This window comes from Podarcis erhardii (assembly GCF_964252035.2).
Source record: "Podarcis erhardii genome assembly, chromosome: 15".
In the NCBI taxonomy this organism is placed as follows: domain Eukaryota; kingdom Metazoa; phylum Chordata; class Lepidosauria; order Squamata; family Lacertidae; genus Podarcis; species Podarcis erhardii.
Genome location: NC_138505.1, coordinates 26,630,094 through 26,657,134, shown reverse-complemented (window position 1 = coordinate 26,657,134; position 27,041 = coordinate 26,630,094). Strand labels below are relative to the sequence as shown.

General features: G+C 47.2%; 1 protein-coding gene across 2 annotated transcripts; it reads right to left on the bottom strand.

The window, feature by feature from the left end:
- On the bottom strand, nt 1-27,003 carry ACADS (acyl-CoA dehydrogenase short chain). Of its 2 annotated transcripts, XM_081841987.1 has the most exons (13): nt 26,732-27,003; nt 24,004-24,117; nt 22,908-23,016; nt 21,981-22,153; nt 10,693-10,856; nt 9,160-9,309; nt 7,456-7,567; nt 6,052-6,203; nt 4,282-4,452; nt 2,178-2,315; nt 1,090-1,185; nt 790-846; nt 1-448 (listed from the first exon to the last, which is right to left on the bottom strand). In XM_081841987.1, the coding sequence occupies exons 1-13, from the start codon at nt 26,931-26,933 to the stop codon at nt 296-298; spliced, it is 1,791 nt and encodes a 596-aa protein (XP_081698113.1). In that variant the 5' UTR covers nt 26,934-27,003; the 3' UTR covers nt 1-295. The 2 variants fall into 2 exon arrangements, with proteins under 2 accessions (XP_081698113.1, XP_081698112.1); XM_081841986.1 differs by lacking the exons at nt 21,981-22,153; nt 22,908-23,016; nt 24,004-24,117; nt 26,732-27,003 and adding an exon at nt 15,158-15,280.
- Between the last annotated feature and the right edge of the window lie 38 nt (nt 27,004-27,041).

Sequence of the window (27,041 nt, the reverse complement as noted above, 5' to 3'; positions counted from 1 at the left end):
TAGTGCAATTTATTCATTTTGTGTATGTATATATATCTCTTTATCTAAGGCACCTTAAAGGCAGAGAACACTTTTATCTTGCTGTCTTGAGACTCTCCGCTCTGGCTTACTGTTCAACTCTCACAGTGAATGTTGTGGCCTGCAGCAACAGGTGGCCTGAGTTTCCTACTCTGCCCAAACTCTGGCAAATGGGGCTCTGTGTTCGCTTGGAACCAGACCCAGGGTCTATCATCTCTAATCGCACGTGCATCTCTGCAAGAAAGTAGGAGGCACTGAAACACAGATCTTCTCCCCCTCAGCCTCGATAAGCTTTCAACAGCTGCCCTGCAATGACCAGCCTCTGTATCTCGCTAGTTCCCTCGTAGATCTCTGTAATCCGAGCATCCCGGTAGTGGCGCTCCGCCGGCATCTCTGTCACATAGCCCATCCCTCCCAGGATCTGGATCGCCTGAAATAAAAAAGCATCCCAAGTGCGTCAGCATTGGATGCTGTGGCTGCAGTACGACAAACAGAGATGAAAAATGGGGGGGGGGGGATGCACTTACATCCAGGAGATGGAAAGGAAGCACACCACTAGCTCCCCCTACCTCATGCTCTGTTCGTTTGCCAGGGTCATTTAAGAGCCCCACACACCTACAGGGACTCGTTTGTGGCCACAGTAACAGAATGGTGCAAGGAGAGAGATTTCGGCTGTGTCTCTTGTTCCATATAAGCCAGCACCGTGCCAACTGTACGGAAGGGGAGAGCTGCTCTCTCTGTGCTCATGGGCACAAAGAGGCACAGGCTTACCTGATGGGAAATCGAAGTTGCAGCCTCGGAGGCAGACAGCTTTGCCATCGCAGCTTCCTATTTGGAGAAGAGGAGAGGAAAGGGCTACAGTCCAGGTAAATCTAACCCCACCGCCCTAAGTGCTGCATAAGTGATAAGGAGAGTCACTTATCACACCAGCCCAAATAGCACACCAGCTCACCTTGCAAAATAGGGTGGGGGATTTTCTATAGCCCAGGGAATGGGTTTTTTTTTTGCCTTTGCACACATTTCTAGGGTGCCTGCAACCTGTCCATTATCTGTGAAGACAAGCACTATTACCTTTGTGTAGGGCTTTCCGTTGTCCTTCAACATGGCGGCTCTCCATGTCAGCAGACGGGCGCTCTCGAGGGCCAGTGCCATGTCAGCCAGCTTGAACTACAGACACAAAACACCATGGTGGGTTGAATAACCCCAGTGGCCCTAGATATTCTGCACCAGCCTTCCCCAAGCCAGTGCTGTCCCCATGTTTTGAACTACAACTCCCGTTTGGGGCTGTGCTGCCTGGGGCTGATGGGAGCTGCAGTTCAAAACATTGAAAGGCAAGGCTGGTCTGCATGCAACAAATCAAAATGAACACAGCAAATACTTAACAGAAGCTCAACCACAATCCAGTTTCTGAATAAAGCAAAGCGTATGCCTTGTCTCACTAATTTTGAACAGGAACATCAAATGGAAGACTAAGAAATCCATCTCATGTGGAACCATACACTGGGGATGATGGTTCTTTGAATGCCCTTGTGCCCCATACCCTTGTGCCCCATGTTAATTATAGGAGGAAGGGTGTACCCTCTGGACTGGTCCTGGTCAGGGAAACCATTTCACTTTTAAGATATTGATGTCCCCAAAGTAATCAAGTTGTGTAACAAGTACACAATGAATTCCAGCTCTTCTGTTTTGACATGTTTCTCTAAAACAGGGTGGCAAACCTGCAGCCCATCAGCTGCTGCTGAACAACAACTCCCATGCTGCACAGAGCTGATGGGAGCACTAATAATAATAATAATAATAATAATAATAATAATAATAATAATATTTCTGTATCAGCCTTCATCCAAAGATCACAGTGAGGATAACAATATAAAAACACAAAAGTACATAACACGGTAACAAACGAAAACAAATACTCCCCCACAGTTTAAAATGCCAAAGATTGTTTAATTAGCCAAAGGCCTGGGAGAAGAGAAATGTTTTTGCTCAGCACCTAAATATATGTAACGAGGGCGCCAGGCAAGCCTTCCTGCTCTAGTTCAGCAAAAACAGTGGGGCTGCAGGTTAGCCTCCCTGATTATTATTATTTTTTTAAGTATTGATGAGTCCTGGAACTACAAAGAGAATAGCCCCTGTAAGAAAGAGATCTCTCTATGTACCTGAATGGCCTGCAGCTTAGTAATGGGGGAGCCAAAAGCCACCCTTTTCTCAGCGTAATCCACAGCACAATCGAGAGCTGCCTGGGCTATTCCTAATGCCTGAGATGCAATTCCAATCCTCCCAGAGTCCAGGGTTTGCTGAAAGGAAGGTGGAAAGACAAAAAAAATGAGTTTGTGCACTACAGCCAGCCACATCAGAAAAAGCTAACTTTAACTGAAGACTATGGAATGACTGGGCAGACTTTGCAAAGCCCAGTATCCAGTAAATACAGGCAGCTGTTAGTGAAGCATGGAGTGGGGCAGTTTTGCTACTACCTCCAGATGAGCCATAATGAAGAGACGCACGCAGTACAAACTTATATTGTCTTATGCTATTTTAAATTTATCCTGGCTTTGCCAGAAGATTCCTGGGAAGTGCAGTCTGGCAAGGATGTTTAGAGAAGTCCAGTTCTCACAATCCTTGGGGTGGAAGCAGTATTATACCAGTGTAAGTAGATTATGGCTTCAGGCTTTGCTGTCTCAAACTGTGATCCACCTGACCTTATCTCTTATCTATTACAAGAGACTAATCTCAAGGCCTGCCTTTCTATCTTTCCATTACTATTATTTATGATATGAACCACTTTGGGAAAGCAAGAACTGTCTTAAATGGGGGATTAAAAAACTACAGTGCAGCTCTTGGGTTTCCCCAGAACTACAAACCTTTCAGAAGGGATACATACTGGAGGACCTCCTCTCCCGCCGCCTCACACTGCTTTAATCTCTGCCTGTAGAAAGCCCCAAGTTCAGTCCCTTGGCAGCATGGCCAGGTTGAGCCAAGGAAGGAAAAAAACATCCCTAAATCCCCTGGAGAGCTGTTGCCAATCACTGCCAACAATACTGAGTTTGGATGGACAAATGGTCTCTTTATAAAGATGCTTAATAAGGACACAAGGTGCCTTTGCTGGATTAGGCCAGTGGCCCATCTGGTCCAGCATCCTCTTCTCACAGTGGCCAACTGGATGCCCCAATGGAAAGTCCTCAAGTAAAGGACCCATGGACGGTTAAGTCCAGTCAAAGGTGACTATGGGGTTGTGGCGTTCCTCTCGCTTGCAGGCCGAGGGAGCCGGTGTTTGTCCACAGAGAGCTTTCTGGGTCATGTGACCAGCATGACTAAACCGCTTCTGGCGCAACGGGACACCAAGACGGAAACCAGAGTGCATGGAAACGCCATTTACCTTCCCGCCACAGTACCTATTTATCTACTTGCACTGGTGTGCTTTTGAACTGCTAGGTTGGCAGAAGCTTGGACAGAGCAACAGGAGCTCACTCTGTTGCAGAGATTTGAACCACTGACCCTCCAATCGACAAGCCCGAGAGGCTCAGTGGTTTAGACCACAGAGCCACCCGTGTCCCATGCCCAAGCACAAAAGCCCTCTTCCGTCCTGTGGTTTCCAGCAACTGGTATTCAAAAGCATTGTTGTCTTCAGCTGTGGAGGTTAAACACAGCTAACATGGCTATTGGCGCCAACCTCTTTTAAAGTCATCCATGTTATTGTCCCTCGCTGCCTCTTGTGGGAGTGAGTTCCAGAGTTTAATTCCCAAAGTGGAGTAGGCTCTTCCTCAGCCAGGGGATACACATTATTATTTAGCAAGTTTTATATACCACTTAGAAATTGTATAAAACATTTGTTAAAAATAGCAATAAAAAACACTAGGCGTAATAAAAAATTAGCAAAAACAGAAAATCAAATTTAAAGAAACCACAGATGTTCTCATAGACATAAGCTAGTTCCTACATACACTTGGGCAACGACTACCTATCCAGACAAGCAAGAGGCATTTATAAGCGTTCACGGACAGACAGTGGGGGGGTGCATTGTCTAAGGAGGGGCCTGTGGGCCTGACAGAGTGGGCATGAAGGACACGAGTCTTCCCCACCACACACTTTAAAGGAAAACTGCTACATAGTGATCCGCCAAATTATTGAAAGGCTGAAAACAGGGCATGGAGGGGAAGAGGGTGCGAAGGCCAGAACCGCCACCCTTTGTGCTTCCAGTGCAGGCAGACGGTGCTGCTTAACCCCATTCCTTCCCCTCTTCTTCACTGTTAAGAGTTTACTCACCATGGCAATCTTGAAGCCCATCCCCTGCTCCCCCAGGAGGTTGGCCTTGGGGATCCGGCAGTCCTCGAAGATCAGGTTGGCGGTGGAGGAGGCTCGGATCCCCAGCTTGTCTTCTTTCTTTCCCAGGGACAGGCCAGGGGTTGGCATGGGGACGAGGAAGGCGCTGATGCCCTGCGCGACAAGACAGAACGTTCGCAGTTGCTCAAACAGAAGGAGGTCTGCTGGCATGACCGGTGGTCCACCAGTGGATTGACAAGTCTCTCCTGCCGGCCTGAGCTGGGATCCCTGGCAGGCTATTTATGCATTGCATTGCATTGCATCCCACTTTTCCCTCCAAACAGCTCAAGGTAGCTCTGAAGTGTTGGTGCTGACCTTTAAAGCCCTAAACGGCCTCGGTCCTGTATACCTGAAGGAGCGTCTCCACCCCCATCGTTCAGCCCGGACACTGAGATCCAGCGCTGAGGGCCTTCTGGCGGTTCCCTCATTGCAAGAAGTGAGGCTACAGGGAACCAGGCAGAGGGCCTTCTTGGTAGTGGCGCCCGCCCTGTGGAACGCCCTCCCATCAGATGTCAAAGAGATAAACAATTACCTGACATTCAGAAGACATCTTAAGGCAGCCCTGTTCAGGGAAGTTTTTAATATGTAATGCTGTACTGGTTTTAACACTTGATTGGGAGCCGCCCAGAGTGGCTGGGGAAACTCAGCCAGATGGGCGGGGTATAAATAATAAATTATTATTATTATGAATCCCCACAATAACCTTGTGAGATTATCAAGGTTGAGAGGCAGTGACTGGTTACCCAGTGAGCTTCATGGCCATGTGGGTATTTGGATCCTAGCCTCCCAGATCCTAGTCCAACCACTCTAACCACTATACCACCTGGCTGGCTATAAACCAACCTTCCCCAACCTGATGCCCTACAAGTAAAAGGTAAAGGTAAAAGGACCCCTGACCATTAGGTCTAGTCGTGGCCGACTCTGGGGTTACAGCACTCATCTCATTTTATTGGCCAAGGGAGCCGGCGTACAGCTTCCGGGTCATGTGGCCAGCATGACTAAGCTGCTTCTGGCGAACCAGAGACAAGTATTGTGGACTAAAACTCCCATTGGCTTCAGCCAGCATGGGAGCCATACTCTTATGGGAGTCAAAACAAAACAAATTCCTTCCAGTAGCACCTTAAAGACCAACTAAGTCAGTTCTTGGTATGAGCTTTCGTGTGCATGCACACTTCTTCAAGAAGAAGTGTGCATGCACATGAAGAAGTGTGCATGCACACGAAAGCTCATACCAAGAACTGACTTAGTTGGTCTTTAAGGTGTTACTGGAAGGAATTTGTTTTGTTTTGACTATGGCAGACCAACACGGCTACCTATCTGTAACTGGTCTTATGGGAGTCGTAAGTCCAATGCATCTAGACCAGCAGTTCTCAACCTGTGGGTCCCCAGATGTTGTAGGACTACAACTCCCATCAGCCCTGAGCTCTGGCCTTGCTAGCTAGGGGTGATGGGAGTTGTAGTTCAACAACATCCGGGGACCCACAGGTTGAGCAAGGCTGATCTAGACCATCTATCCCATTTCTACTTCTGCTGGGCAGAGCAGCGAATAAAGGCTAGCAGCAGAGTCAAAAGTTTCTAGGTCCCTCTTGCATCTCTGGGAAAGGCTGCATTTAAAAACAAACCAATACACCCATGGGACAGAGCCTCTTTGTGTGGGGACCTAGCTCGGCCCCAGCTTTCCTTGTGAAGACTGACCCTAAGGGCTACACTCACCTTATGCTTCAGAGACTTGTCTGTGGTGGCAAGGACCACCGTTGCAGAGGCATCCCAGGCGTTTGTGATCCAGGCTTTGGTGCCGTTCAGGACCCACTCGTCCCCAACCAGCCGTGCAACTGTTGAAGCAGCTCCAGCGTCGCTGCCGTTGCCTTAGCAAGAGAAAACCAAAAGGGTTTCTGACCCAAAGACCTGGCGCTGCTCCCTCTCCGAGAGGGGACTGCGAAAACTCAAGTCTTGACTCGGCAGAGGAGTCCCATCTCCTCGTGCAGCCCCATCCTCCAGCTGTATTTCAATTGCAGAATAGGCCTTTTTAACACACATACCGCTCTCCGCCAGACCAAACTTTCTGGCTGCTGTTCGTAAGAATAAACAACCATCCGGAGCTAGAGACACCACCAGTTTTTGTGTGTGTGTGTGTGTGTGTGTCCCTCCATCCTTGACCATTGGCTATGCTGGTTGAGAGTGATGGCAGTCACTAGTTCAACCACCTCTGGGGACCCATGGCTGGCACAACTAAATGTCATAACACAAGTTCCTTAATGCTCCACATGCCTAGGGAATGGATAACAACTTGCGGGGAACAGAATGAATGCAAAATATGCTCATTTGTGGTTCCCATATCATTGCATAAATGCACATTAAGCTTTATCTCCTCTCGGTTATTCCAGTTACAATAATTTTGTAAGCTTCTCCTATTACACGCAGGTAAGTCAGTCCAGACCTGCCAATGGATTTCAATTTTTGCAATGTTCTTTTAGATAAACTCTATACACTTCCCACTCTCTATTAAATTTTTCATTGGTAACATCTCATAACCTTGCTGATAATCTGGCTTGCTCTGCATATGATCGCATCTTATTTTGCCAGTCTGATTTGGATGAGATAGCGTCTCCTTTCCATACAAGCGCTAACTATGGAACGAATGTTTTTTTATATGATCTTTTTTCTGTTGATTACATAGTTTTTTTAAAAAACCAATAAAGCATTTTTTTTAAAAAAAAAAGCAAAATATGCTCATTTGTGTAATGTATGCAGGACACAGATTCTAGATTAAGAGCATCAGAGTAGCTCTGCATATGGATAAGGCCAATGGGGGCTAGTCCAGCATTCTGTTCTCACAGTGGCCAACCAGATGCCCAAATGGGAAACCCACATGCAGGGCATGAGGGCAGCAGGTCTCTCCCCACTTGATTCCCTGGTATTGGAGGGATCCAATGCCTCTGACAGTGGAGGCAGAATATAGGCAGTAGCTGCTGATAGCCGCCACCTCCATGAATTTGTCTCACCCTCTTTTAAATCCATCCAAGCTGGTGGCCATCACTCCCTCTTATGGGAAGCTGCCTGAGTATAGAGTAATTTATTTTTAAGGACCCCAAGGTATTACCTGTGTGCCTAACTTACCCGGTTCACTTAGGGCAAAGCACCCTATTTTGTCCCCACTGGTGAAAGGTGCAATCCACTTCTGTTTCTGCTCTTCAGACCCAAACTTCAAAATTGGTCCTAAATAGAGGGACTAAATGGGGAGGGAAAACAAGTTATACCAGGGGCCAGCAACCTAAGGCTCATGGGCCACAAGAGGTCCATGGGGTTCGTTTAACCGGCCTACGAGCTGCCCACTCGCCAAGTCCCCGCGCGCTGCGCTAAACCAGCACAGCGTGGCATGGGCCTCGCTTCTGTGGCGCCGGAAATCGCGTCTGCGCAGACACTGGAAATCACAGGTGTGCACGTGATCTGGCCCATGGAGGGATCTCCGCTGGATTGAACTGGCCCAGGTGAGGTAAACGTTGCCGAACCCTGAGTTATACTGATTTACACACCACCCTGACCAGAATGCCAAGCAACCAACTCCACCCCTCAGAAGAATTATTCAGCATGGAGGGGCGAGGGAGAGATGGCACCCTGGAGGAGGCTGTATTGAACAGCTCCTGGGGGCCTTATATTATTACAATTAAAAAAACACTTTTTATTAAGTGGCACAACAAACATAACAAAGCTTAGAAGTAGGAAAAAAGAATACTACAAAAATCTAGACCACAAACAACTGAATGAAACTAGAAACAAAAAAACCCAAGAGGTTTCTACGTACAAACTCAGCACAAAATGTTCTAATAAATGCAGAGGTACAGTATTTTAATTGATATATTGGAGTACACTCTAGGGGACTTCCTTGCATTGCCTAAAATAAGTCTCCACCAGCCTTTTGCAAATGCGCCTCTGCTTTTTATTTCTCTAACTATCCTTAGTCTACATGTATGTTTCTCAACTAGAGCTACCTGCTGAACCCTTGCGTTTTGTGCTGTTAAATTAGCTCCTTTCAGGTCCTCCTAAAAAGTGGTGACGGTCATATGTGCAGGAACCAAAAAGTATCCTATGAGGGGGTTTAATAGCTCAAGTCCATATTATCATCTGCAAATAAATTTAGTAGAGCAAGTGGGCAGGTTCTTCCTAACAGACTGTCATGTAAGTCTGTCCATTTCATTGAATACTTGGAACACTGATTACCCTGACACATGTCTGTTAGATGTGTTTATAGCTATCCCTTTCACTACATTCCTGTCAACAAGTTGCTGAAACATTCCTATAAAGATATAACTTTACCAGGGTAAGGTACCACTTTTGCATGAACTTCAAGCATCAGGCACCCTCACTGTGCCAGCTGGTCAGTGTAGGAACAACAGTTTAGAAATTTGTGCCTGAACTTTGATGGTTTTCCTCTTCCCTCCCTGTACGTTTTGCCTTGTGTGCCTTTTTTTTTATTGTAAACCTGCCGGGCCAGAGATTGCCTTGTTTTGATTGTATCTAAACCACTCATGAGAAGCCACCTCATAAGAAGAGAAGACTCCCTGGAAAAGACACTGATGTTGGGAAAGATTGAGGGCACAAGGAGAAGGGGATGACAGAGGATGAGATGGTTGGACAGTGTTCTCGAAGCTACAAACATGAGTTTGACCAAACTGCAGGAGGCAGTGGAAGACAGGAGTGCCTAGCATGCTCTGGTCCATGGGGTCACAAAGAGTCGGACACAACTAAACAACAACAAGCCACTCACTCTTAGATACAATGAATGAATGCCAATCAAGGTTAACATCTGTGGAAATCTCTTACATTATTGACACTCATGATCACGCCAGTAGATGCACAGCCTCGGCTGATTTCCTCGACGGCGATGGAATAGGCCAAGTAATCAAGACCAGCTCCTCCATACTTCTCAGGTACGTCCATTGCAAAAAGTCCAAGGCTACCCATTTTCTTGACCTGTAAGTGGGGGAGGAAATGATGATGTAAAGCTGATTAGGGGAGACAGCACCAGTGGCAGAAACAACCCAGCTGAAAGACGAATTAAAGCAATTCCACACTGGATTACACTTGTTTTTGTCAGTCATCCAGCAGCAGCCATAACTTCTTCCCTTCCTAGCAGAACCATAGCAATTACTTAATTACAGAACAGCATACACTGCCAGGAGAAAGCATACCACACGTTGTGCAATTCATTCTTTTATTTACATTAAACTGCTCTTTGAAAGAACATTTGTGCAAGGCAGCCTTACCAATAAAATCTAAGGAGTGTGAAGCCAGTGCAATACAAAACAAGGTAATTTGTGAACTGGCAGCTAGGATGGGCATAGCTACTGTTTCTGAGGACAGAAAAACTGTGATTATGTGAGAGAAAGCACAATTCAGTTTTGTGAATCTTGGCTTTCACTTTATTTTTTTCTCATTTTATAAAATTTACAAACCACCTGGTTGCAGAAAAAAATCTTAAAGCGGTTTACGAAAAAAAGTGTTGACACCTTGAGTGTGTGGAGGGGGAGGTGTTTGTTTTTAAATAAATCAAGTTCCTAGCCCTCATGGTAGAGAAAACATGCTTGAAAGCATATGAGAAAGGTAGCATCTTAGAAGCCAGGAGGATAGTAGAATAAGCAGGCAAGAGGAATGGGTTCAGTGCAACAGAGTGCTCATGTAGTCAGGTCCTGCTTGCAGCATTTAGTTAGTCACTATGAAAACAGGCAGGATGCAGGACTAGATGAGCCCCTTTTGGCCTGATCCAACAGCCAGGCTTTTCTTATGTTCATAGAATCAAAGAGGCAAATTTGGGCATAACAAGGTAAACAGCCTGCATTATACAGGTAGCAGAATTCAGCTTTTCTGGATGCAGAATTCTGGTTCTAATTTTAAGCAGAGTACAGTCAAACCTCGGATCCTTAACACCTCCGTTTTGGAACGTTTTGGCTCCCAAACGCTGAAAATTTGGAAAGAAATCCTCTGGTTTCTAATGTTTTCCGGAAGCCGAATGTCTGGCGTGGCTTCCGCTTGAGTGCAGAAAGCTCCTGCAACCAACTGAAAGCCGTGTCTCAGTTGTCAAACATTTTGGAAGCCGGAGGGGCTTCCGGAACGGATTACATTTGACAAACGAGGTTTGACTGTAATCAAATGGATATGAGCTCGTGTCTGATTTGGGCATTGCCGAGACCAAGCTAAACATCCCAATGGTCAAGGAGACCAGGCCATTAGGTCTCAGTCTCAACATGGATGCTCTTCTCAGCAACAAACCTGTTGGATTGCGACAGGTCTTTAGGGTCATTCAGAATATCAGACGAGGGCCTGTGTTACCTGGAGATGAGTCACATACATACATACCTGCTCTGCAGGGAAGCGATGCTCCTTGTCCAGCTGAGCAGCAATGGGGGCCAGCTCCTTTTCAGCGAAGTCACGGCATGTTTGGCGAAGCATCTGGTGAGTTTCTGGCAATTCTACCGTCTGGTATACAGTGTGCAGCCTTCGCAGACATTGAAAAGTCCAAGCTGCAAATGGGAAATCATGAAGAGCCCTTTCAGTCTGGCCCAGAAGACGTGGAGTTGTGCTGCTAAACAGAACACCCTGTTGGGGACGGGCCGTAGCTCGGTGGTAGAGCATCTGCTTTGCATGCAGAAGCTCCAAGGTTCAATCTACAGCATCTTCAGGTTGGGCTGGGAGAGACGCCCTGCATGAAACCCTGGAGAGCCGCTGCCAGTCAGGATGAACGATACTGAACTTGATAGACCAATGGCATAAGGCAGGGGTTAGCAAAGCTTTTGTGGCTTGGGCCGGTTCACAGTCCCGTAGATGCCGCAGTGGACTGGAGTGTGCATGCGTGTGTGCATGTACACATGTGCAAACACTATTTCTAGCACAGAGGAGGCGTACACAGCTTCCCATTGGCTGCAGGAGCTTCCTGCAGTCAGTGGAAAGCCGGCCAGCATCACAGAAGGCAGTCCCCGCTCTGCTCCGCTTTAGTGTGGCACACGGGAGCCAATCAAGCGGGTGGCAGGGGTCCATGGGCCGGTTAAACGACCCCCATGGGCCACTTGTGGCCCATGGTCCTTTTTTAAAAAATATATAATTTTTATTGAATGATTTTATGTTACAAAAACAATACAGCCATACTACCACTAAATATAATTAAGAAATAAAAATTACATACATCGATATTTAGTTTGTTATTTGTTATTTACTGTCTTATTTCCTCCCAAACATTGCATACAACAACACACATATGTGAAGACACCCACACACCCACACCCGCACACAAAATGATAATAATGAAAGTAAATATTTTTTCCCCTTTTATCTTCCAAAATCTTTTCTTCAACTTTGACTTTCTATCAAGTCCCTTTGCATATATTTTATCTTACATTTGAATGTACACAAAACAATAAACCTTTGTGTATAATTTTTCTAATACATTCTGAAAACATAATAAATCCATAATTGTTGTCCATCTCCTTTTAGTTCCTTTATCACTCGAATGCTAGCACGGAGTCAAAACTATTATTGTATTTTTGAACATATCTTATATAACCATCTCATTTTCCCGCAAATTTTTTGCTTTGAGTTTCCTCTGAGTTTACTAGTCAGTTGAGCCGTCTCTACCAATTCCTGTAATTTGATTTGCCAATCTGTTATTTTTGGAACCTCGTGATCTTTCCATCCCTTGGTGTGGCCCATGGTCCTTACGTTGCCAACCCCTGGTACAGTGGTGCCTCGCAAGACGAAATTAATTCGTTCCGCGAGTTGCTTCGTCTTGCGATTTTTTCGTCTTGCGGAGCGCGGATTCCCCGGGTATTAACGGTTTTACGAAAAAGGAAGCAAACCCGCAAGACGTTTTCGTCTTGCGAAGCAAGCCCATAGGGAAATTCGTCTTGCGAAGCACCTCGAAAAACGGAAAACCCTTTCGTCTAGCGAGGCATTCGTCTTGCGGGGCACCACTGTATAAGGCAACCTCCTGCAATCCTACTTGGGAATGGCTGAAGCTCTACAAGCTTGGCATGCAGAAGGTCCCTTACAGCAATACTAGGTAATATAATAATAATAATTTTATTGTTTATACCCCGCCTATCTGGCTGGGAATGTCCGAAAGCCTGGAGAGGTGTGGCCAGTCAGTTTACACATTACTGAGCTCCCTGTACCAATGCTCTGACTCTGTCTATGTTCTGGTCTCTGCAAAGGGGCAAAAAGAAAAAAAGAGACGTCTCTAGCCATGTTTAGCAAAAGAGTCTGCAAGGTTTCTTGCGGCGTTAGCTGCTGAGTGAGCAAAAGAATTAGTCAGGCTAGGCTAGGCTGAAGATCTGCCCCAGTCTCTTTCCACTGGGGAGGTCAGGGTTAAAGTCCTCAGTGCGCAAAATGGAGGGGGGGAAAGGCAAAGAGCCACTTGACCACTGTGACACTAGCTCCTAAAACTCAAGCACCCAGAAGCTGCTTGGAACCTGCACACCCAGCACCCCGCCTCAGGGTCTTTTTATTTTACAGAACCCAATGCAGTACTCCAACTTTACAGAAGGGGCAAAAGTTTATCTGCCTATAAAAGACACCCAGCTTGTAAAGAACAAGAGGAATTGCAGGGAGATGAATTGCAATCCGAGAGGGAGCAGCAAACCGACAGACGCCCACGGGCTCCTGGCCAACTGAGCGGAAAGGTGAAAGGAGCCATACCCCTCCCTCCGCAGCCCCCTTGCTAGAGGTGAGAAAGCAAGCAAGGCCTCAAGGCCTGCATTTTCCTGGCTGGCCTTTTGCACATTGAACAACACTTGCCACCCCCTTGCATGCAGAGGGTCCCAAATTAAATCCCTGGTAGGGAGGGCTGGGAGAGGCTCCCTGTCTGAAATCCTGGCTTCTGATAGTGTTGACAATACTGAGCTAGATGGTCCAGTAAGGTGGCAGCTTCCTTGTTACTATTTAAACCAGGTCTTTATCCAGAACAATGAGGACTGGAATGTTACTGTATTTATAGGAGAAGTGCTATAGTTTCTTTACTCAAACATGCATTTTGTTGTAGTTTAGTCGTGTCCGACTCTTCGTGACCCCATGGACCAGAGAACATGCATTTGGGGACTCCTAATTTATTTAAAACTACATACAGTGGTACCTCAGTTTACACACGCTTCAGGTTACATATGCTTCAGGTTACAGACTCTGCTAACCCAGAAATAGTGCTTCAGGTTAAGAACTTTGCTTCAGGATGAGAACAGAAATTGTGCTCCGGCAGCGCGGCAGCAGCAGGAGGCCCCATTGGCTAAAGTGGTGCTTCAGGTTAAGAACAGACCTCCAGAACGAATTAAGTACTTAACCTGAGGTACCACTGTACAGAACTTAATTTGTTTTGGAGGTCTGTTCTCAACCTGAAAGCAAAGTTCTTAACCCAAGGTACTATTTCTCGGTTAGCAGAGTCTGTAACCCGAAGCGTCTGTAACCTGAAGCGTCTGTAACCCGAGGTACCACTGTATTTGTATGGTGGCAGTGTTAGGGATGAAAACCCCACTTGGCTAAGGCTGTGACCTGGTAGTCACAACCTGGTAGTCCCACTCAGTTGAAGACTGGCTTTTAGGGGTGCTGGCTCCAAGCCATTTATGGCCACTGAAATTTTAACGGCAGCATCTTGGGCTAAGTCTGGAAATGCACAGGTGGGGCTGGTGGCAACAACACTGGCGTTTGGACAAGCATTTGCTCAGCCACAGTTTGCACCAGGAAAGGTTTCCAAACAGTCTTCAAAGGCAGGCCCATGGAGAGCGGATTATAGTACAGTGGTACTCTGGGTTAGGGACGCGGGTGGCGCTGTGGGTAAAACCTCAGCGCCTAGGACTTGCCGATCGCATGGTCGGCGGTTCGAATCCCCGCGGCGGGGTGCGCTCCCGTCGTTCGGTCCCAGCGCCTGCCAACCTAGCAGTTCGAAAGCACCCCCGGGTGCAAGTAGATAAATAGGGACCGCTTACCAGCGGGAAGGTAAACGGTGTTCCGTGTGCTGCGCTGGCTCGCCAGATGCAGCTTGTCACGCTGGCCATGTGACCCGGAAGTGTCTGCGGACAGCGCTGGCCCCCGGCCTAGAGAGTGAGATGAGCGCACAACCCTAGAGTCTGGCAAGACTGGCCCGTACAGGCAGGGGTACCTTTACCTTTAACTCGGGTTAAGTACTTGATTCATTCCGGAGGTCCGTTCTTAACCTGAAACTGTTCTTAACCTGAAGCACCACTTTAGCTAATGGGGCCTCCTGCTGCCGGAGCACGATTTCTGTTCTCATCCTGAAGCAAAGTTCTTAACCTGAAGCCCTATTTCTGGGTTAGCGGAGTCTGTAACCTGAAGCGTATGTAACCCGAGGTACCACTGTAATCTATATTTTTATACGTATACAGAGAGTGAGTGGGCTTGCCGACTGAGATCCAAAGGGCCACTGAGCCCGAGTGCAGCTTCTGGATACTTGCAATCTGGGCATGAAGGTGGCTGTGGTTTGCATCCGGTATTATTTTGAGACAGACTGCCCCTGTCCATGGAGGGTCCTCTGAGCTATCCCACAGTGGTATGTGAAGGGTCCCAGGGGTGTGTGGAAGAAGCCCCCAGAAAGGGAACAGCTCCTCAGATTCCCTTCCTCACCCCAACTGCTGCTGCCCCTCACGAAGTAAAGGAGTCCCAGTATTTTGCTCACGCTCATCTAACACGCCCCCCCCCGCTTCCATCCCTTCTTGGTACGTGCCAATCCCACCTCCGTTAACAGCAGTGCGGCTCCCGGCGTGTACCAAGGGGAGCGCTCAAAAGTTGCGGGGGGAGACAATTAAACTTGGTCGCCTCTGTTTACCTCCAATGCCGCCTCTGCGCCGCGCGAGGAGACCCGTCACCGCCGCCATGCCGGGCCCAGGAATAGGCCGCCCTCCCTTGCTGCCCTTCCTGCCTGCCTCATTAAGCACCGCCTCCTCATTAGCATCAATAAGCTCCCAGCCCTTCCCCCTACTTTTTTTTTTTAACCATTGGAAGATTTTTATTTATTTATTTATTTTTTTAAAAAAACACTTTTCAGCACTTTGTACTGGGTCGGCTCATTTAATTTAATTTTTTCGCAATGGAAAAAAATCCCTACCTATTGCATTTTAAAATGCAATAGAAGCTAACCCCCCTCCAATTTGAACGGGATGAGAAAGAAACTGAAAGGTCTGGGCCTGTCATGCTGGTTTTAATCATGTTTAAAGTAGATGCAAGTTTTAATGTTTTTTTAGTCTATTGTTGTTTTTACTTTTTCAAGTCTTTAAATTATTGTTCGTTTTTTTTACTGATAAATTCTTTTTTCGTAAACCACTTTTGAGTTGTTTTTACTATCAAGCGGTGTATAACTTTTATGAAATAATGAGATGTGTTTTATTTGAGGTTATTTCAAACTTTACATTTTGTGCAACCGCACATTGAGGATTTTATTCTTGGAAAGTGCTAACAGGTGTTCATTAAAAATTTAAGGTTTTAAAATTTATTGCAAGGAAGCAAAATACTAACAAACCCAAGCACATGTATGCAAGGTTCACCTGGTGTGAAAAGGTATGTATCGAACATGCCAGAGGAGTCTCTCTGGGGAGAGCATTCCACAGACGGGGGAATATGAATCTTGACATTCCAGAGCACATCATGAAGATCACATAATCTGTGATAAATCTTATTGACAGATGCAGGGGATAAACAAGTAATGGCTTCTCCTGTGGTGCAATGCACCTGGCAACTAACCAGAAGGCTGGAGCCCACCGAGGGCTCAAATGCAGGAGGTTTAACTAGAATCATAGAATAGTTGAGTTAGAATAGAAGAGTTGGAAGAGACCACAAGGTCTTCATAGAATAGAAGAGTTGGAAGAGACCACAAGGGCCATCGAGTCCAACCCCCTGCCAAGCAGGAAACACCATCAGACCACTCCTGACATATGGTTGGACTCTTCTAACTCTATGATTCTATTGCTACATGCTCTACTTGGTCACTTCCCAGAGCCAACTGGCTGGTCTTGTGTCAGGAAGAGCCCTCTGGGCCAGATGGAGCTTCAACCAATGCAGTTTTTATGTCCTCTTAAAAGGTATTCCCATGAAATTATGCAAACTCATGTTGTTGGAGCTGGAGCTTGTTTGGATGCTGGAACCAAGAGGGCCTCTGAAATGCTGCTCCTATTCTAGTCCAGAAACAGCCCCCACCATAACCTCAAGCAGGAATTAAAGGACACTGATGAGCCCCTATCTCCTGCCTAGCCTCTTTTCAACAGCTAGCAGCTATTCTAAGGTGATCTGGACCTTTTTATTACCCACTTGTATTTTCAGGGTTCTCAGATTTCCAGGTTCACAATATGCAAGAGCTGCCTGCTCACCACCCACCCAGCTCCCAGCACTAAGGTCATGCAACAAATAAAACACCAGCTGTGTGTTGATGGTTTTTTTGCTTTTTTGTTTTTAATTACTATTGCTTTCAACAAAGTAACATTTTATACAAACGAGTCAGCTAGTATACTGTAGGTTTAGGAGACACACAAGATGACAACAGCATGGCGACGGTTCAATGTGGTGATCGTAATGGTCACACAGACTTCTTGGGACACTCCTGTCATCCTCTATGGAAAAATACCTTGACAGAAAAATATAACGTCCGTGATCTCTTTTCTGGAATTCACAAGTTTCAAAGGAACAACCTGCCACTCTCCAAATGGTCACAGATGCACACAGACAGACCAAAAATGGGTATATTATTATCAGGCAAGGACCACAATGGAATAGAAAGCCCTATTTTAAAAACAAATCTTGCAGGGGAAATCTTTCCAATGGCCAATTCAGAGACAAACTGGAGAAAGATGCATTTTGTCACAGTCCTGCAAATGTTCTTCTCCCTGCTGGTAAACTGATCGCAGGATACCAGAAAACAGTTTTCTTTTTCCAGTCATCCCAGGAAAATCTCTGAAAAATCAGTGGGACTGAGAAATAAACTATCCCCTTGCCTGGGTCTGATGGCCTTATAAAAACCCCCATTAATTTAAAAAAAAAAAAATACATAGGAGGTCCAAACATGTTTGCTGGTGCTTCACCAAATGGGAAATGTAACAGAGCAGCCCTGTTATGACCAGGTCTCTCCATTAGTTAGGGTGGGGCAAGCGGACAATGCAATGCAAGGACTTCAGTGCCTGCACAGCCACAGAGTATGAGATGGAAGCAGCCGCTGTCAACACCATCGGAGGGCAACAGTAAACCTTACAGATTAATGCTTTTAAGGCAGATACTTTTCATGGCAAACCTGTCATCAGTATCAATCTGCATACAATACAGAAGTCAATGTATTTTCAGTTCCCTTCCTCATTGACACTTCTTGCTTTCAAGTGTCCTGTGTGGTTTATTCAACAGGGAAGGGCTCAGTTTCATTAACAATTCTCCAGAGGGACGAGGACATGCAAAGAGGAAGACAAGGGCTTGAAATCAAGCCAGGGAGATGGCCTGCCAAACTTAGCAGAGGCCACGAGAAAGCCCCCGTCCCCCAGGTTATGGCTGGGGAGGAAGAACGAATCGTTGACGCCTTCCCATGGCAAGTAACCGCTTGGGGGAGATGGCCCATCTATTCCAGTTATAAATTTAGGTGCCCCTGTCTTTGGATAAATGCTGTTCTTGTATCTAACCCCCAAACACCCTGCACTAACACTATGGTCAACATGGCAGAAGCAGACCCTTCCCCTCCTCTTCCATATGCAACCCACGGATGCAGTGTCAGTGCGACAGGAAGATGGCTCAGGGGGTGGGGGAGGGAGAGACAGGCTTCCACACAGGAATGCAGCATGTGGTCCCAAGGGGTAGCAGCCAAATGAGTGACAGATAAAAGTGCCGGCTGGACGAGGGCAGGTTCATCTTCTATCTGGTGGGGTAATTCAAAGAGCCCCCCTCTCTCTCAGCGCAAAGTGTTCCAGAGAGCTCAAATCCACACATTTGGCCACGTCCTCTGGGGCATCAGGATACCTGCCCCTCGCTGCCCCAAGCTTCCTTCCCCATTTCACGTCTTTGGTCCCGCAAGGCAGAAGCAGCAACAGACAGAATTTAACAAGCAAGCCCCTCGCCCCATTTCTGCTTTCGTGATTCTTCTTGAAGAGATGGGAGCTTGCAAAGGACACACAGAGCATTAACACTCGGAAGGAAGGGGGGGGCAGAGTGTTTCAGTTTTTGAGAAAGAAGAAGTGAGAAGGAGGAGAAGAGAAGAATCTGGAGCCCAGAGAAGGGGGCCAGCAGCTGGGAGTTTATTGCAAAGTACGGTACCTGCTCTTGGCTCAGATTGCTGCCCATCCTTCCTTCCCAACTGCTCCTGGGATAAATTCGTAAGAAAGCAAAGGCGGGACGTCCTCGGAAGGAGCCTCAGCAACAGTAAGAATGATGTTTAAAAGGCACCTGGTGTTTTTAATCACATTGACTCTGGAACCCCATATCACCACCACCTCCTCCTGTGGAATGAGGAAGTGTTTCCCTCAACTGTTCCTCTGGGAATGTGGCCTTCGACATGGGGAGAAAAGGCACCTTTCTGTGGAAAGCATCAAGCGGACTGCAGCAGAACTGATTACCATCATCAATCGGTAGAGACAACTGGGCCGCACAGTGCAGGAGCTGGAACATCACAGGTTAGGAAGAAAACAAGAACAAAAATACAGAGGGTTTTCTTTTCTTTTAACCCACAAACTTGGCTACACAGGGACAAAAAGCTCTGCCCTTTTCACCTTTATTACATCCCCAATATTTTGGGAGGGGTTAAGAACATCCTACCTTACAGCTAAAGAGTCCAAGCCATTTTCCTCTTGCGCTTCGCCTCCTACAAACGCTCTAATCTGTAACTATCCTCCTCCCCTCTCTAAAAGGGTTTGCTTCAGGGTAATGTGCGTGTGCCTCCACCCCCCTCCAAAAAGGGCTAGTCTCAAGAGCCTGGAAGGCTTTCTCCCGTGCAGGGCTGAATTAGCATCTGACACAGAACCGGCCCCTGACCGCAAGGCCTTTGAACACCAGCTTAACTTTGAAGCGAGAGAAAGGCCTGGGAGTGGAGTCCAACAGCAACAAAAATACTGCTTTGTAGTTGCCGACAGCCGCCTTAGGGCAAGATTCCTGCTTCACTGGCTGATACACACCCTCCTCCTCAGGCCCTCATCCAGTACTCCCTCCTCAGATGTGCCTAACCAACAGGCACAGTGGCATCTCAGCAGCAAAAGCTGGCTGGTTTCCTACACATTTAAATGGAGCCAGTAAAAGCTCAGAGCTACAGATTTCAAGAGGGAAAAGTCCCTTATTTTCACAGCCACACTGATTCCGTTACATCTCATTGCACTGGGGAGTCTATGGAGCCCACTTCAATGGCGGCACAAACCAAGGCAGGCAATACAAGCTGGTTAACACCACCATTTCTTACACTAATACGTTTTGAGACACAAACAGAAGATTTCTCCTGCTGCTTGGACAGGCTCCACCAGGCAATTCCTGGCTCCCGGTAACAGTTGCCCACCTCCTTTTGCACTCTTTTCAAGGAAAAGAGCAAAATTGAGATGCAGAACGGAACCTAGGCTGAAGGCAGGATAGAGAAGTGTGTGGAGTGTTCAGGCTGAAACGCTCATCTCAGTCTCCCTCCCCCTAAGCTGGTTGGCAGAAAAGGCCTCAAAGACCTCACAAAGACTCACAGTGGGACACAGGCCTTTTTTTTTTGCCAACCGGTACCCAACAGCGTTTAAGGAACATTCAAGACCACAGAACGAAGCCACAATCTGGAGCATCCCTTAAAAAACACCACCACCTCTCCTCCTTTGCGTTTTGTTTTTCGGTTGGTTGTGAATGGTAGGCCCTCACAGTCAATCATACAGGCTGTCACCGATTTTGCCAAAGTGATTCACCAGCCCTGCCACACTCCTCCAAAGGGGGAAAACCTGCTATCTACGTTTCATGGGCTACCTGAAAGAGGAAACAGCTTTGTGTCGGAGGACCCTTTGCCCACCAGAAAGGGGAAGAACATACAATAAATACAGGCTAAGTGCGCCAAACTACAAGAACTGCTACATCAGTTTAACATTTAACAGACAGTCCAACCTGTAACCTGACCCAGGTGCCACTGGGGACCGAGCAGAGGACCAGAAAGGAACAAGGCTGGAAAGGGTTCGGGTTTGCCAGGGGAGCTCCTTTACTGTCACCAGTTGCCACCTCAGCCCCTTCAACATCACATCTTGAGCCTCACAGAGCTTTCCGCAAAAGGCCTCGGAGTCCAGGGCAGCTTCCCTGCTCTCCTCCAATGTGACCAGGATGGCTGGCGGTAGTGCAAAGTCCAATGGAGGGGGGGAGGGGGATGCAGCGGCGGCGGCTACTGCCCTCCGTTGTAGGCATAGTCAGCCTTATTGTGCATAATCAGCTTGTTGTCCACAAAGTAGAAGCTGTCTGAGCGGGTCTCGTAGGGGTTCTCGACCATCAGACGGACTGCGTGGGACGAAAGAGAGAGAGGGAGGGAGAGAAAGAGGAAGAGAGACAGAGATAGGTCAGTTAGCCTCAGCCATAGGACACAGCACGTAAGGCGATCTCTATATGTAACAACTCCCCTGTTGACCACTTACTAAAAAATTGAGACGTGCTACATGAAATCGCTTATTTTACGAGCAAGAGCAACTGAACTACGTAAGTGCAGCCAGTGAATGGAAAGCAAATATTTATTTATTGACTTTATATCCTGCACCTACCTCTAAGGAGCCCAAGGTGGCAAACACATCAATAAGAATCCAATTAAAATTTCCAAAAAAAGAGTTTTAAATAGCTCAGTTGGAAGGTTGCAGGTTTGATCCTTGTACGGGGCAGCTGCATATTCCTGTATTGCAGGGGGTTGGACTAGATGTTCCTCAGAATCCCTTCCAACTCAACAATTCTAGGTTGCTATGACCTTCTAAAACATATTTTTAACACCCAGAGCTTGTAACGAACAGAGAAGTCAACCAATTCAGTGCTTCTGCGTAACCACATTCTTCCCCTGAATGAGGAATCTTTTGAAGAGAGTGAGCTGTGCTTACTCAAACTGAAATTAGCAGCAATACTCCCCACTTTTCTCTCTCTTTTTAGGCTGCGGTGGCCACAATTCTAAAAGGCATGGTATTTGAAATATATCAAGTTCACACTTAAGTGTGTGAAGTTCTGTTTGGCCCTATCTTCTTCCTTGTGAAAAACAGCTTAAGCAGCTAGCAGGAAGAGGTTAGGTCAGGTTGAAGACTGTGCAAAGTTTGTGCAGAATACAGCGGTTGGGTAACTAATCACGAGTGACCACTGAACAGCTATTGCTGGTGCTACAAGAACTCCATTGGCTACCAACCGGCTTCTGAGTACAACTCAGTTTGAAAGGTTTAAAGTAATGCATGACGTTTGGTAGCTGATACTGAAGCAAAGTCTACTGTATCCTCTTCAACGTCATGCCCTCCAATTTTGGCTAAGGCTGTGACCTGGTAGTTACAACCTGGTAGTCCCACTCAGTTGAAGACTGGCTTTTAGGGGTGCTGGCTACAACTCCCATCAACCCCACTCTGCAGCCTGCAGTGGCTGGGACAGATGGGATTTATAGTCCAAAATGACTTGGAGGAGACCAGGCTGGTCTTGAGCCAGCTCTGGGTCACACAAGAGATACTTACTGAGGTCCTCTGAAAGTTGTGGGAACTCGTAGATATGCTCACAAGTGTTCCTGCTGCTGGGGATGCAGAAGCCAAAATCAAAGTCAAAATTCTTGAGAAGGCGGTCTCTGAAGTAATGCCTCTCGATCATACGGAAATTCGACACAGGCTTGTCTCCTACTGTGAACTCCACGCTGCAGAGACAGGAGGGAAAGAGAAGAACAACCAGTTAGGTGGTCAGGATGGTCTCCTGACTAGAAGCCAAAACTTCTAGGACCCAGCCAGGAGGCAATGCTGCCTGTGATGGGCACAGACAGAGCTGTAACTAACCTGCAGGAGCAAAACATGGGCTGCCCACAAGCACTTGTTCCTAAAGATACCAGCTTTCATTTCCTAAACAGAATAATGGAATCAAAAGTTCCTAGTGCCTATGATTGTGAAGGTATGTTTGAAAAATGAGGCAGCACTTAGTGACATCTCAGCAACTGACAACTATTTGCAGCAAACAAGTCTAGCTCCTTGCTCCTATCTACAGCTAGCCAAATAAATTATGCAAAATAATGAAGATGGCTGGGTTGTGACAAGTAAAATCAAGCATGTTGTGAATTTTTACAATTTGCACAATGCCACTTCTCGTGTTGCAGATATATTGGGTTGTACTCACCGTTAGTTCTCCTCCATGTAGACCCAATGAAATTAATGAACCAGACTTAATGTAGGTCATTTAATGGGTCCTACCTGAGTAGGACTTAGCCGGAGACAACCCATTCCTTTTTTAAAATATTTATTATGAATCACAGATTACACTGAGCCCCAGGCACAGCCACTTCTCCAATATATATTGTGAGCTGATGAACCTGCTTCATACAATCTCAGAATCATTTGATTGCAACCACAGGGTTAGCATGGTAGCCCCCTTTCCCCATCACCCCACAAGCTCCTACTCACGTTGCGCCAACTGTCCGGAGGCGCAGGAAGGCAGGCGTGAACTGATAGCGGACAAAGCGCCCTGCGCTGGTGTCCACCTCCCCGGCGTCACCATCATCATCCTCTTGCTCTGCAAGAAGCGACATTTAAGAAGCAAGTCACCCGTGAGATATCATGCACACCTTTTGCTGGCACTCCCTCAGCCACGCCCGTCAGGAAGGGGGCAGATTCTCCCATCAGGCCACCATGGCCTGCCACCCAAGCTCATATCTGAGCCTTCTTTGTGGCAGCACCTTGCTACTCCTAGAACTGCACCAAGCACTTTTGATGCAGAGCCCCCAACATCAGTTGAACAGGTTTAATTTACCCAGGTTGCTGACATTTTGCATGCTGAATCAATCACACTGCGGTGTCTTTGTTTCTTTTTGCTGCTCTACGGTCACTATTGGTGTTAATGTTTTGTGCGCTATTGATTGTAACAGAAATTGTTTGCATTTTAGTATTCTTCATGTATTTTAAACCACTCTGAGGCCATGGACATAAGATGGTCTATAAATGAAATTAATAATAATAACAATGACAGCGATAAGCAGCTCTCTATCTGCTAGCGACATGCTAAGCTGGGGACTTGATTCATGTTACAGACAGATTTAGTTCAGCTGGGCTGAACTGCAGGGTGGGCAAAGCTGGTGGTATTTAGATACAGCAGTATCAGGACCCTATTGTGCCATATACTGCATGCAAGAGAAAATGTAATGAAGCCTTTCCCCAACCTGGTGCCTGCCAGATGCTTTGGACTACAACTCCCACCAGCCTGTCTATATTAGTGGTGAGCAATATTGCCACGCAGAGTAGCTTATATAAAAGTTATTAAGTTGCCTTCCTAATCCCTATGGAAAATTTGCCAACTTCTCCTTTAAAATATTTGTTGGGAACTTTAATGTCAGAAGGGGGGGAGGGAAGGAGAAAAAGAGGTGGAATTGCAGAAATCATTCAATTCTTTAGAAGAAACTATTTAGATTCTGAAATCCCAGCAATTTCTAGACGGAGACCGGACCTTAGGCTTTATGTACACGCTCTCACTTTCTCTATTTTTTCTTCTTCAGGGCCCACTTACCTAAAGCTGAAGGTTTGGCAATTTCAAATAGCACCGTCCCTGTCTCCAGGTCCCTGATCTTGAACTTGGTGAAATCAATATTGTAAAAGTTGTCCTCTGGTCGGCAGAGATAGTCTAGGAGACAAAGGAAAAGGAAACCTGAGAAGTCCCATGTCGGGGATTACCATTTGGGAAAAACAAGAGAGGTAAAGAGATCTTGGGCTTCGGGGCTGGGAAGAGCCATTGCAGCCCAAAGCCTTGGAGGTCTACTGCCAATCTGATGGGTCTGTCCTGATAGAAATAAAGCTTCATGCTTACATAAACCCAAGGACCTCATTTTTATATACAGGCGGTCACCATTTTAGGTGAGTCCAATTGACGTGTGATCACTGACACACAGGTCCTTTTGGATCTGCAAGAAGGCAGAACAGGATCTGGGCACACTTAAATGTGCTCTATCGATGGATTTGGGGGCCAGGAATGGAACACCTGCATGAAATGATTGCCGCCTGTATATAAAAGAAAGGCGAGTAGATATTGCGACAACACTGCAAATAAGCCCACCAATGTTACTAGCCTGCTCCCTGCCCACCCCCAAGTACTAGCTTCCTATAAAGCATGCACAAAAACACAGGCTTCTAGCCACTTGACAAGCTAGTGCTGCCTTTCCTTGCCCAGGCTAATTGAAGGAAGGAAGGATAGAGCAACATGCCAGGGTGCACAATACTGAGTTAGATGGACCTATTGTCTGACCGAGGAGCTTCCAATGTCCCTTCTCCACCAGCCCTCTGTCTTATCATACTGGTTGTGGAGAAAAGTATAAGACACAGAGAGCCAGAGTGTGGTGTTGTGGTTAGGGTGTTGGAATAGGACCTGGGAGACCAGGGTTCAAATCCCCACTCAGCTGTGAAGCTCACCTTTGGCCAGTAACTCACTCTCAGCCTAACCTACCTCTAGGATTGTTGTGAGGATAAAATGTCACCTTGAGCTCCTTGAGGTGGGGTATAAATGCAATCAATCAATCAATCAATGGACTCAGAGGAGGAACAGGCTGGTCATTGGCCTGCAGGAAATTCCTGGTATGGAGTGGAACCCATTGAATGCATTACATCAGCGCAAGGATTTCTGTTTAAACCACAGAATTCCCTCTCCATCTCCCTATGCTTTCACCATATCTACTCTGAAGGAACAGATTTAGGGGTTGTGCTAGGAGGGGGGTGCAGAGGAGAGAAGTAGGGAAGTTCTGATGCACAAGTGGAAATTCTTGCACTGACAGAACACATTGATTAGTGTTATACTGGAACACCCTATGGTTATTACATGAGTTGTTAAATACAAGCCTGGGCAACCCTGTATTTCCACAATTGTAGGCAGGCTGCAGAGAGAAAGTCATTCTAAGCCAGAAAGGACTGACGGCAGAAAGAAAAGAAGTTATTCAGAATTATGACTGCAGTGAAGACTTTCAGGTGTGCTCACAGTTCTGCAAGTAGAAAAGCATAGGGAAGCTATTACCATCTTGTTAATTTAAAGTACTGTATTAAGAGGGAGTAAAGAGACTATTCAAAGGGGGTGGGGTGGGGAATGGAACTGCTCTTCAGAGTACTGTACCTGATACACTAATATGTGGCAGGGTGGTGCTAGGGTGCCTTGGGGCTCCCAGATTTTTGCATCCTTGGTGGAGTTATTCTGACAGAAAAAGGGACTAGCTAGTTGATAAGTAAGCAGAGAGGTTGTACACATGAAGTGGGGGGCAGCAGCAACACAGAAAGCTGATGCTGGTGTACTCAGGGTTTACCAATTTCAGGGGTAGCCAGGAGTGAGAATTTATCCGTATCAATTCTTTAAATGAATGAATGAATCTTTCTTTGAGTCAGCCTTACAGCTGGAGCTAGACAAAGCCCTGTGTAGTTAAATATATATATTCTGAGTTTCCCTTAGTTGCAAATAGGGGGATAGATTTTTTTGACTTTTCAACGGGTGAAACAAGAAAGCAGGGTGCATGCTCTGTCTCCCACAAATTTCCTGCGCTCAGGGACGGGAAGGAAATGGAAACCTAATAGATACTTGGGGGCCCACGTTTATGGGTCTAGCCGGTGGGGCCATTAAAGGGAGGTTTCTTCCGAGCAAAATGCTAGCGGGCGTGTAAAGGGAGAATGTGCTCCGCCGCTCCCAATTTCCTGCGCCCTGATTGGAAAAAGAACATGACTACTGTGGTACCTCGGGTTAAGTACTTAATTTGTTCCGGAGGTCCGTTCTTAACCTGAAACTGTTCTTAACCTGAAGCACCACTTTAGCTAATGGGGCCTCCTGCTGCTGCCGCGCCGCCGGAGCACGATTTCTGTTCTTATCCTGAAGCAAAGTTCTTAACCTGAAGCACGATTTCTGGGTTAGCGGAGTCTATAACCTGAAGCGTATGTAACCTGAAGCATATGTAACCTGAGGTATCACTGTATTCAGAGCAAAGGCATAATCGATGTTGGGGTGCCCAGAAGGGTCCATAGAAGGGGCAACCTTCAGAGGCAAGAGAAGGTTTTGGGGGGAGCGTGAGGACCACCCCTCCCAATTCCCCTGGCCTACGGAGAGGAGGGGCAGGGCAGATACATGGGTGCCCACCTAAGTGAATCCACGAACTGGGGTGGGGGCTCTGGGGAGTCGATACCGGGGTGCAGAGCGGGCTCGGCACACACAATGTCGGGGTTCGCCCGGGGGCCTCCTCCTCCCTGCTCCTCCTCGCCCCCCTGCTACTCACTCTCAGTGACGCGGCTGAGCCCCAGGACGTGCTCGGGCCGGACCGCGTCCAGAGCCAGCAGCTCCGCCTCGGTGCGGGGCAACACGGCGGCCCTCAGAGGAGCCACGACCGCGGGCGACGCGTCTCCGGAGCCTCTCCGGCCTCGCAAGCGGCTCAGCGCCCCGCCGGCCCCCGACGCCACCCTGGGCTTCGAGCCGCTCATCGCCCCGTCGGGCCCGCCGCCGCCGCCGCCGCCGCCAAGATGGCTACCACCTCCGCCGCCGCCTCCTTTCGTAGCTATGGGAGCGAGGGGGCGGGGCCAGGAAGACGC